The 12,969-nt window shown below is 37.7% G+C and overlaps 1 protein-coding gene across 4 annotated transcripts in view; it reads left to right on the forward strand.

Moving 5' to 3' along the window:
• The first annotated feature begins 3,545 nt into the window (after positions 1-3,545).
• Positions 3,546-12,969, forward strand: part of itga7 (integrin, alpha 7) — a 49,730-nt gene continuing 40,306 nt past the window's right edge. For all 4 annotated transcript variants that reach the window (XR_008572289.1, XM_054785298.1, XM_054785300.1 and 1 more), the window contains exon 1: positions 3,546-3,922. Coding sequence is in view for 3 of the 4 variants with exons in the window: in XM_054785298.1 (XP_054641273.1) it covers positions 3,690-3,922 (233 nt within the window). In the remaining variant the exon portion in view is untranslated. The remainder of the gene's footprint in view (positions 3,923-12,969) is intronic.

The following is a 12,969-nucleotide window of genomic DNA, read 5'->3' on the forward strand; positions in this document are numbered from 1 at the left end:
CGTATGTGCTGCCTCACGTCTAAAATAAGATCTCTCCTTGAGGTGCTGCTCTGACTGCTAATGACTTCCTCACATCGCCGCCACCGCGATGCTGCAGCCATGATGCTTTTCTCGCATCCTTGCTGCTCCTTTTCCGACATGTTGAATTGTACAAAACACGTGATGTAGCACCATGTTCAAAATGAAATATGTGGCGGAGGAGACGTCTTTAAAATTTGCCGGGAAACGCACAGTGTGGATGAGATCCCAACTATGTCATTCACACAGCACGTTTTTACAACCGTTTTATTTGTTTATAATGGTGATAATTGATTATGACGCCATCAGTCTGGCAGTGGAACATCCTACCTAGCATTTAAAATGATCGTTTTTATATACAAAAAAAAAAGACAGGAAGTCAAGAAACATACAAAAAATTAGCACAGTTGAGTGGAAATGACATTTGTGGCGCCCCCTATGGGTGGTGGTCAAAATGCTTTGGAATACAAGCTAGCATACATGCAATACAGATATCCTCAACGTTTTATCATCAATAGACAAGTACTCAATGACTAATGGTCAACTAGTCAAAAGTCATGTTTTGCTTGATGGCGGCCATGTTTTTCAACTAATTTTGCTGAAATTTTACACACACATGCTTGTCATTCCCCAGAGGTGTGTATCAAATTTAGTCGCGATTCAGCCCAAAACCATAAAGTTACAGTTGGTTGTTGAGAAATATCAAGTCAATCTGATTTAACAGCGCCACCATGTGGTGTATTTGTCAGAAAAAATAACAGCACAGGCAACACAGTGAGGGTGCACGTTTTGGCCAATGTTCACCCTTTTGTGTGCAGCGGTTCAGGTATAGCAGAGTAAGTTTTCCTCATGACTGTACACAGATGAAGACGTAACCTCTACGGAGACAATCTGGACTCGATTAGAGAGTCCTGAGAGGCCAAAAAGTGCCCAGAAAAGTTGGACTTTTAGAGCTCCTGTGAGAGGAGGGAATGTTGACTTTTCCAAGGGCTTCCGAGCTGCAGCTGCCGTGTTTGCGCCACCTGATGACTTGTTGTGGAGCAGCTGTCACCTTCAACTGTTACACGCTATAAAGCATCATGTGCAACGTTTGGACGGCAGCTAGGCTTCTTGCAGGACACCTTCAAGAAACGACAGCATACTCTGTATATACTCTGTCTTTACTGATAGAAAGTTATTTGTGAATATGACAGCCATTGTGGGGAAAAGTGTGTGGGAAAGTTTTTCTTTTCAGCATCTTGGTCCACTTGGGACTTCCCACACAGTCCATTCTTATGAGGCTCACTAAATGCTCTCACATTGCATACATTTACTTCACAGTCATGATAACATACAGCATACTGTAATGTAGCGTTTTACACATTTTTTAGAGGAAAAAATACATCCCCCCCCACATAGGATTCCATTTTTTTATATATAAAAATGCGCTGTGCGCTGAATCCGCCGAATACATAAAAGTATTGCAAGATTTGCAACATCCGGGGGACCTTTTTCCTCAGTTGCGCGATTTTAAGCGTCCTTGGAATTAAGAGCGGCTGCTCTGAGGTTTGTGTGAAGGTTCATGTGTGAATTTTGGCACTAACTCATTAAGATTAAGATTACAATTACAATTTTTCCTCAAGGGATAATTTCTTTTTTTGCACCTCAAAATTTGACATTTTCTTCGGATGGACCTTTTTAGAAACATGAATTACATTTTTAAGTAAATGAAAAAAAATCGCCAGTCGGACGATAACACACAGACAAATATCAAAAACCCACATAAAATACAATATTATTAATTATAATAAATACATAAAATATGTAAATAGCAATAATGAAATTAATTCATATAGTAGTAAACAAAATAATAATAATTAAAAGATTAAAAGTCTGGCTTTCCAATAAAATATAGGCATTGAAAAAATTAAGTATGGATCTAAGTTGAACTACATGAATTAAAATGAAAACAAATATTAACGTATGAAAAGGTCTCAATCTCCAGTAAGTAAGTAACATAAACACCTAAAGATAAAATCATGAAATTAGAACAAAAATGGGAATAAACTTAAGATGGAGAAAGGAGAAAATAAAATAAATGTGAAAAACAATGAGAAAATTATAGAATTTATTAAAAAACTAAAATAAAGAAAACACAAACATTTAACTAAAATACACGTAAATAAAAAACATACCATAAATTAGTAAAACAGTCATAAATTTATACATTGGAAATTATTAAATTAAATTAATGACTTAAATAATTACAAAAATGTAACTAAAATGAATTAAAAATAAAAAAAACATACAATAATTGTCAAACAATCCTGAATAAATAAATACATTGTAAAAGATTAAATTAAATGAATTACTTTCTAAAATAAATTCTAAAATGTTGCTAAAATAAATTAGTAAACAAATGATAACGAAATTATTACAGTTAATAATTATTTTAAAAGTCTCATTCTCCAGTTAGACAATAACACAAACATTAAAATATATATATATTTATATATATATATATATATAAACATGTAACTAAAATGAATTAAAATGAAAAAAAAAACATGAAATAAATGACAAACAATCATAAATAAATAAATTGCAAAACATTAAATAAATGACTTTAAAAATACTAAAATGTTACTAAAATTAATTAAAATGGGGAAAATTAAAACCTAAAATAAATTAGCAAACAAATTATAAATAAATGATTACAGTTAATAATTCTTTTAAAAGTCTCATTCTCCAAGAAGACAATAAAACAAACAAAAGAAAAATTAAAGAAAGTAAAAATAGTAAAAGTAAAAATAAAGAAAGTACAAACATGTAAATACCCCCCCTCCCCCCAAACAACTCAAACTCAAACAAATGCAACAAATAAATGAATGTAAAAAAAAAAATTAAGTCTCTTTCTCCAGTAAGACAATAACAAACATTAAAAATAAAATATGGAAATAGAAAAATGGGACAAAAATTTCAATAAATGAATGAATAAGTGACAAACAAACAAATAAATAAATACTCTTACAACAGCCTTCGGTAAGACAATAACAAACTTTAAAAAATAATAAATATGCAAAATATAAAAATGAAAAATAAAGTAAATAAATGACAAAGTCTTACAACAGTATCCAGTAAGACATAATTAATAATAATAATAATTGTCCCTGTTTGTTCATTTGTAAGTATTTGAATAAGTGCCATTGAATGAGTTAAACCTCGCTTTGGACCGTGTGAACCCAACGGATAAAACGGTGTGGTGTATTTTTATTTTTGTTTGTATTTTTTCCACCCACTCTGTGTGTATCCAATGGCCTCCAAGTACCTTGACAACCTTGCCTGGTATTTTGGCAGCAGTCCCTTGAGTGTTGCTGTCAGCTGAGAGCCAGTGTGTGTGTGTTTGTGCGTGTGTGTGTATGAGGATGGAGAGGGGGGAGGAGTGAGCGGTCTATTCAAGGCACTTGTCCTCCATGGAGAAGCGGGGGGTGGGGGGGAGGCGCCTATTGCTTGCACACTTGCACTGGTATAAACCGGGAGCACATTTTCCCAGCCTGCTGCTGCTGCTGCTGCGTCCTCACACTGACTGCACCTCCCAAAAAAACAGCAACAAAAAGAGGATTTCCCCGCCACAGGAGGAGCAGGATTTCCTCTTCTTTTGGCCTCACTGGAAGCTCTTCATCTATCTGGCCATGGAAGCCGTACTAGGATTGGGACATGCTGGTTGGAACTCCCTCCCCTCCTGTGGGTGTCCTCCTCGGGCTCCAAAGACCAGCGTCCTCTGGCTGCTGTGGACTCTGCTGACCCACGTGTGGGCTTTCAACTTGGATACTACTCACACCCTGCACAAACTGGGTGACCGTGGGACCTTTTTTGGCTTCTCTCTTGCACTTCATCAGCAGCTTACACCAGAACCTCAAAGCTGGTGAGTTGGAGTTAGTTTTGTGCTCAACTTCAACGTCCACTTGTCTCCATCCTTGTTGAATCACTGAGATGTGTGTGTGTGTGTGTGTGTGTGTGTGTGTGTGTGTGTGCTGCATGGATATGCTAAATCACTGTCGGGACACTCATAAGTCAAGTGGCTGCAGGAACTTGAGCATCTTAATGCGCTCAACCTGCTCTCAGCCAATAGACTGAAGTGTGGATGGGAGCATATGTGCTGACTCAGCAAAGGTTTCATTACAACGTCTGCTGCTAAGTCATGGGAGAGTGTGGAGTGATCTGCTGTTTTGAAGACCTATTGCAAAAATGCTTGTCAAAGATCCTCAATATGACAAGCGCACACGTCTGTTTTTTAAGGCTCTTCTGCAAAAACGCTAGTCCGAGATCCTCTATCTGACAAAGTTCCCCGCTGTTTTTCGGAACCTGCTGCAAAACAAACAACACACAAGTCAAAGATCCTCTATACGACTAATTTTTAAGTCCTGACTGCAAAAATGCTAAAGATCCTCTATGCAAGAAGCTGTTGTTTTTACAGACCGACTGCAAAAACGCTAGTGAATGATCATCTATATGACAAGAGTGTTCTGCTGTTTTTAAATATCTACTGCAAATATGTGAGTCAAAGATCCCCTAAAAACAGGTCCATGAGTCCAAGTCCAAGATCCTGCTATTTTTAGGAATCTGTTGCTGCACAAAAATATGAGTCAAAGACGGTCTATTTGACAGGCTGCTGTTTTTAAGGTCCGATTGCAAAAATGTAATGACAGGCTGCTGTTTTTAAGGATGTACTACAAAAATACTGGTCAAAGATCCTGTACGTGACTGATTTCTTATAATTTACTGCAAAAACACAGATCAGAGACCTTCCAGGCTGCTGTTTTTAGGACCGACTGCAAAAAAACAAAAACAGTCAAAGATCCCCCATATGATGTGAGCGCTTTTTAATGATCTACAAGGAAATTACTAATCAAAGACCCTCCATTTGACAGGCTGCTGTTTTTAAGGTCCAACTGCAAACAATCACTTGTCAAAGATCCTAACTATGACAAAGTTCCCTGTTGGTTTTAGGAATCTGCTGCAACTATTGCAAAAAAATAAAATCAAATCCTCCGTATGACAGGTTGCTGTTTTTAAGGAACAACTTAAACAAAAAGAACGAGTCAAAGATCCTCTATATGGCATCTACCGTACGCGTGACACTAAACCTTAACGGTAGATAGTGCAGGTGTACCTAATGTTGTGTCTCGCTCGAGTAAGTTGTCTTCCAGTATTTTTTAAAAATAGCAGTGAGTCATCCATACCAGTGATGGGGGGATGTTACATGCAATGTATTTATTTATTGACGCTCCTCACGGCCTCCCACTGCGCTGCAATACGACACTTCAGAGCTTTTAAAATAAGTAGGATGTTTTTTTTATTTAGAGGCTACTAAAAAGAAAGACTATGAAAGCTGATGTCACAGCACTGGTCTGAGCAGGCGGCGGCATGACTGCAGCGTGGCTAAACTTAAACATGACAGACACATTCGTATTTATTGCTGGTTATTAGCGAGCGTTTCACCGCGTCTTCTGTAAAAAGTGGGGCAGACAGGTGAGGGAGATGATGGAGGTTTGGCGTTTGGGACACATCACTGTTGGAACATCGTGAAGCTTCGCATCTCAGCGGACCTTTAAATGAATATCTCTTGCTGCAGGTGTACCTAATGAAGTGTCTCATAAGTGCAATTCAAAGTAAACATAAATGGCTTGATCGTGACAGCAGGCTAATTTATCATCCCCAAAGCAAGCAGTGAAAGTGACTCCTCTGTATGAATAATACATTTCCATTAAGCTGCATTATTGTGGATCGCATTTACAAAAGCTCTATGGTCGTCATCATCATCGTCATCATCTGGCACAGACATGAGACAATTTAGCCAAAAGTGCTGTAATCAGACGCCAGTGAGTCACTGTTGCGTTCAATGTGAGGCAGCTTTGTGTTGCGACTCCTGCCTCAGGTCATCTCGCTGTGGCTCAGTGTGATGATGATGATGATGATGATGTTCTTATCATCATATTACGACTTTGAACATGATCTCTATTCACTCCGCCACTGGACACTTCATTAGGAACACAATGCAATACATCTGACTCATCCTGCCCTCCGGTCCTTCATCCGCTAGAGCTGATGAGTCAAGCAGACTGGAACCCTAAAAAGGGCTTCCTCTAAATGTGATGAGTCCATAACGTAGCAGTTTTAACTTGCTACAGCGTGTATACAGTATTGTTTGTTATGCTTTCAGCTAAATAAGACACATTACTAGAAATACAGTATGCCACCTTCACAGACTGAACTTTTATTATTAGAACTTTTTCTATTATAACGCTTTGTTTTTTACTTGTATTTATGAATTTAATGATTTGATATATACAATCTATCTATATATATATATGATTTATCAGACCTGTGAGGAAAATTAAGTATTTTTAGATAGACAGTTACACTTAATAATGTATTATTATTATTATTATTACTATTAGTATTAGTGGTGTTATTACAATAGTTTGTGAACTTTTGCAACTTGTACTTATTCATGAAATGTTTGTATTATAGGTAGGATTTATCAGTCATATGACAGAAACTGCAGGGAGAGAAATTTTAGCTTTCTATACTCAATAATAATATATATAATAATAATAACAATAATAATAATCCATCCATCCATCCATTTTCTATACCGCTTCTCCTCATTAGGGTCGCAGGGGCATGCTGGAGCCTATCCCAGCTGACTTCGGGCGACAGGCGGGGTACACCCTGGACTGGTCGCCAGCCAATCGCAGAATAATAATAATAATAATAATAATAATAATAATAATAATAATAATAATAATAATAACAATAATGATGATAATAATAATAATGATAATACTACTACTACTACTACTACTACTACTACTACTACTAATAATAATAATAATGATGATAATAATAATAATAATAATAATAATAATCCATCCATCCATTTTCTATACCGCTTCATCCTCATTAGGGCCGCGGGGGCATGCTGGAGCCTACCCCAGCTGACTTCGGGCGACAGGCGGGGTACACCCTGGACTGGTCGCCAGCCAATCGCAGAATAATAATAATAATAATAATAATAATAATAATAATAATAATGATAATACTACTACTACTACTACTACTACTACTAATAATAATAATAATAATGATGATGATAATAATAATAATAATAATAATAATAAGAATGACAATAATAATAAGAATGATAATAATAATAATAATAATAATAATAATAATAATAATAATAATAATAATAATAATAATGCTATTAGGAGTAGTGGTAGTCGTAATATTAGGTAAAGAAAATGTATTGGCAGTATTAGGTAAAAAATAAAATGAATAGGCTAAAAATGTTAAATAAGAAATTATTCTTATTATAAGACTTTTGTAACTTGTATTTATTAAATTAATGTTTTTCCCTTTAATACTATTAGCGTAACACTGTATGTAATTATAATAATGCAAATACCATCATTGTGTAAAAATCACATGAATCTCTGCAGTTTTTGGGTGGGTGTGGGTAGTTTTTGTGCAACCCTGCAAACCACAACAAACATTAGCGGTGTTCCTTTTATATGTAATTGAAACCTCTTGAAAGTGTGCCTTTTAAAAAAATCTTTGTAAATGTGTAATTTAGTAAAATGACGGTATTGGAGCTCATTAGATGGTGGCAGGTGTCCCTAATGAAGTGTCTTTTTACTGCGAGTGGATGACTCTCTTCATTTCCTGGAGGCACAGTCACACATCAGAGAAGCCATCAACAGAAGGCGATTTGAAGCCCACACTGACGTTCTTGTGCGTCTTTGTGTGAAGTCACAAACAATCTTCTCAATGTGACTGCCTTCTTCTATTTCTCGGCCAAAAACTCAAAAAGACAAAAGTCAATCTGTGTGACAGCTGATGTCTTCCCAACATTCTTTGCATGCCACTGCTCAAACATGAGCACAGAAACGCACCAAAAGTGCTCAAATTCAGAGCACAATTAATATTTTCAAAGGAAAAAATATGTCTTAAGTCAAATGTTCTTATTTTTTTGTGTGCTTTTTGTGATGGCACAACAGAAGGGTGCCATGGATGGCACAGAAAGTGTGATAATAACCGTAGAACAGGAAACATATTTACTAACGTATTACAAAGCATCTGACTGCAGTGTCTATCTTCTCTTTACCCTTGTAAAATGTGACATAAAACACTGCCTGTACACTTAATACATTTCATGGTGGCGAACGTTTGACCTTGATTCGAAATTAGAACAACTTGGAAGTCAACTCGACTCGAGCTTGTGTATTGATGTTCACTTAATTGAACATCTAACAGCAGATATGTTACATTTGAGAGTTTAAAAAGGTGATACCTCAGTTTCGATATGTTGGTTTCAGCAATGCTAACGTGTATCTGCCTAGCATGATGACATCAGGGTAAACAAGGCTTTTGTTTATAGCACTCTGCCACCTACAGGTCTGGAGTGGAACTCTGCCACTGTTTTGGTGTTATTGTTTGGCCGTGGCGGAGGTCCACGCTCTAATGCTGGCATCTTAAATGTCACAGACAGAGGATTGGGCCGTTTGGGTCGGAGTTATGTGCCAATACGCTATTTATACTGCCATGATGAGAGCTTCCAGTAATAGTTGGGCACGTGGTGAAGACAGGAAACTGCCTTTGTTGAAGCCGCCGCAAGCCTGACAAGCTGGACAACAACAAGTACTTCTATTATTTTTATTATGATTATCTCACTGTGTCTGACAACATCAACACTAGATGAGTCCACCACAGGAGCAAAGTGTAAAGTAAAGTAAAAATGAACACAAACCAAATATTTTCCTTATATTATCCACCAAAAGTACAGTAATTGGCGGGGCATCTGGTCAGCAAGTCCAAGATCATCTATACAACAGGGGCACTATGCCGTTTGTAAGGACTTACTGCAAAAACACAAGTCAAAAATCCTTCATATGACAGGAACACTTTGTTTTTTTAAGGACTAGTCAAAGATCTTCTATATGACAGGATTTCTCTGCTGTTTTTAGGGACGTACTGCAAAAAACAAGTCAAAGATCCTATATATGACAGGATCACGCTGCTGTTTTTAAGGACTAGTCAAAGATCTTCAACATGACAGGAGCACTTTGTTGTTTTTTAAGGACGAGACAAAGATCTTCTAGATGACAGGATCGCTCCGCTGTTTTTAAGGACCTACTGCAAAAACACAAGTTAAAGATCCTTTATATTCAGGATCATTCTGCTGTTTTTAAGGACCTGGTACACAAATGCTAGTCAAAGATCCTCCATATGACAAGAGTGAGCTGCTGTTTTTAAGTACCTACTGTAGAAACTAGTCAAAAATCATTTATATCTGTGATAGGAGAGCTTTGCTGTTTTTAAGGACAAATTTCAAAAACGCTAGTCAAGGAGCCTCTATATGTAGAGGATATACAGTCCTGATCAAAATCTTAATTGTTAGAATTGGCATTTTGCACATTTGGATCTTAATGAGGTTTTAAGTAGAGGTACAATATGCAAAAACAAGAAGGGGGAGTGAGACAAAAAGCATTTTGAAAAAGTAATTTATTGAAAACAACAATTAAACTGAAATAGGCTGTTTATTAGCTGATCAAAAGTTTAAGACCACAGGCTATAAAAGCCTAAATCTGCTCAAAATGTTCATTTTCTGTCAGGCATTCACACTGTCATGCCCCCCTGATGGCTAAAACTAAGAAGTTCTACCAATTTTTCAACTGATCTTAAGATTTTGATCAGGAGTGTATACTGTATAGTATTTCTTTTTTAAGGACTAGTCAAAGATCTTCTATTCCAGAGGAGTGCTCTGCTGTTTTTAAGGAGAGTCGGTGTTGGGGTAGTCAAACATTCTTTTGTATGACAGGAGCGTTCTGCTACACAACTGAAACATTGTTTATACGACTACCGTGCAGTAGTGGTTCTACTGTTTTTAAGTACGTACTGCAAATAGACTAGTCAAAGATCCTGTATTTGACAGGAAAATTGTGCTATCTTTAAGGACCTACCACAAAAAAAACAGCCCAAAAATGACAATCATAGATACTTATATGAGAGGAAAGCTTTGCTGTTTTTAGGAATCCGTGCCAAAAAAAACACGTCAAAGATCCTGTATGTGACAGGATCATTCTGCTGTTTTTAAGGACGAGTCAAACATCCTCTTCATGGCAGGATTGCTCTGCTGTTTTTCAGGACCTACTACAGAAACAAAAGTCAAAGATCCTCTATATGACAGGATCACTTTGCTGTTTTAAGGACCTACTGCAAAAACACGAGTCAAAGATCCTCTATACTCAGCATCACTGGTAAAGATGACAAGAGTGATCTGCTGTTTTAAGGAGAAAACTGAAAAAAACGCTAGTCAAAGATCCTCTATATATAGAGGATATATACTGTACTGTATAGTAGTAGTTTTTTAAGGACTAGTCAAAGATCTTGTATTCAACAGGAGTGCTCTGCTGTTTTTAAGGAGAGTCGGTGGGGTCAAACATTCTTTTGTATGACAGGAGTGCACTGCTACATAACTCATAGGTCCTCTATATGACTGCCGTGCAGTAGTGCTGTTTTAAAGTACATACTGCAAAAACTAGTCAAAGATCCTCTATATGACTGGAGTGCTCAGCTGTTTTTAAGGACCTACTGCAAATAGGCTAGTCAAAGATCGTCTACATGACAGGAACATTATACTATCTTTAAGGACCTACTACCCAAAACCCAGCCCAAAAATGCCAGTCAAAGATACTTTACATGACAGGAGAGCTCTGCTGTTTTTAGGAATCTGTGCCAAAAACCCCCCCACACAAGTCAAACATCCTCTATGTGTCAGGATCGCGCTACTGTTTTTAAGGACTAGTCAAAGATCTTAAAAAAACAACAACCCATAAATGCCAATCAAAGATACTTTATATGACTTTATATGACAGGAGAGCTATGCTGTTTTTAAAGACCTGTGCAAAAATACAAGCCAAGGATCCTCTATATTCAGGATCACTGTTTTTACAAAAATGCTTGTCAAAGATCCTCTATATGCCTAGAGAGATCTGCTATTTGAAGTACCTACTGTAAAAACTAGTCAAAGATCATGCTGTTTTTAAGGACCTACTAGTTTTTTAAGGACTCATCAACGATCCTCTATTTAACAGGAGTGCTCTGCTGTTTTTAAGTACAGTCTGGGGGGGTAGTCAAACATTTTTTTGTATGACAGTAGCGCTCTGCTACACAACTCAAAGACCCTCTATATGACTGCCAAGCAGTAGTGTTCTGCTATTTTTAAGTACATACTGCAAAAACTAGTAAAAGATCCTCTGTATGACAGGAGTGCAACAACCTACTCTAAATAGGCTAGTAAAGGTCCTCTATATGACAGGAACATTGTGCTATCTTTAAGGACCTACTACCAAAAACCCAGCCCAAAAATGCCAGTCAAAGATACTTTATATGACGGGAGAGCTCTGCTGTTTTTAGGAATCTGTGACAACCCCCCCCCCCCAAGTCAAACATCCTCTATGTGTCAGGATCGCGCTGCTGTTTTTTATCTGACCGGATCGCGCTGCTGTCGTACTTCAAAAACACTAGTCAAAGATCTTCTGAATGACACGAGCACTCTGCCGTTTTTAGGAATCTCCTGCTTGAAGTCATGGGTCAATTGAACATTCAACATTTTGCAAGTTGAATGTTTTGTAGTGTAGCACGTCATGACAGCATCTTTCACAAATCCTTTGGTGTGCCGGACTGCAACAGCGTGTGTTATGATCGAGGTGCAGGATGCAGGGGTGTGAGAGCACAAATCATCTGTGTCGTGTTGTGTTGTGTTTTTTTTTTGGTCTATATGGCCTTGAAATACGTCCATTGTGCTTCATCTTCATTGTCTGACCTGATGAGGTCAGCTTTTGTATCCAAGGAAGTCATTTAAGCCTCTCGACATCTTGCCTAGAGCGTGTATTGTTACACTGTGACAGTTATAGCGCACTTATAAATCACTGCCATATTGGAAAGAAGACAACCTCTATTTGTACTACAGTTATACGTGGGGACGCTAGCTATTTAGCATTTTTTAAATAATATACAGTCAGACCTCAAGGTTGAGGCCACACAATCAATTATTCACAATTCCCAGCAATTTTCCCATTAACTTAGGAAATAATAATAATTGATCCTAAATGTGTATTCACTGTGAAGGCAATGTTTTAAGTTACATTATAGCACTCTTAATTGTGATACAAAAGCGTAAAAAAACACTAAAACTGTGATCTTTAATGACAAAGGTGACAAAGCTAATGGACGTCTCACTTTTTTTACATTCTTAGAAGTCGTTTCAAATGGCCCCCGGTGCTGCACTTTGGCCACCCTTCCCTTAGACATATATATATGTCCCCTTTGCACAATTCCTTCACACAGAAAATGGACCGAAATAATCCCAGAAGGTGATTTGCATGACAAAAGCAGAATAAAAGACCGTCCCTCCATCCATCCCTCTCGTTCGTCCAAGAACAGCCTCCCCCTCTTTTCTCGCCCCTTTATCTTCAATTCATGCTCTTTCTCCCCCTTTTCAGTGGGTCTAGCAGCTACTGTTGTCGTTAAACCACTCATGTGAAAGCCTTATACTTATGATAAAGTGTGTGTGAGGGATTTACACACACACACACACACACACACACATACACACACACACTTTGCAGGAAAAATACTCCTTCCTCCCTCCCACTTTACTGGCTGTCCATTTAACACTCCGCCATTCCTCCTCTGGCCTGCGTTGACCCGCACAAAAGCTCGACGGGAAGCGTTGGTGCCAGGCAGGCCGGTCCAAAGCTTTCAGGAATATTACCCAGTGAGAGCAGGACAATCTGCACTGTCAGGAAGACAAACTTCAATCAGACTGAGAGCAGGAAAAACATGGTGTTCTTTTCCTCCTTTTAGGGCATGGAGAGGCAGTCATTATCGGTCACATGGCTTCAT

The sequence above is a fragment of the Dunckerocampus dactyliophorus genome, chromosome 8 (genome assembly GCF_027744805.1).
Source record: "Dunckerocampus dactyliophorus isolate RoL2022-P2 chromosome 8, RoL_Ddac_1.1, whole genome shotgun sequence".
NCBI lineage: Eukaryota > Metazoa > Chordata > Actinopteri > Syngnathiformes > Syngnathidae > Dunckerocampus > Dunckerocampus dactyliophorus.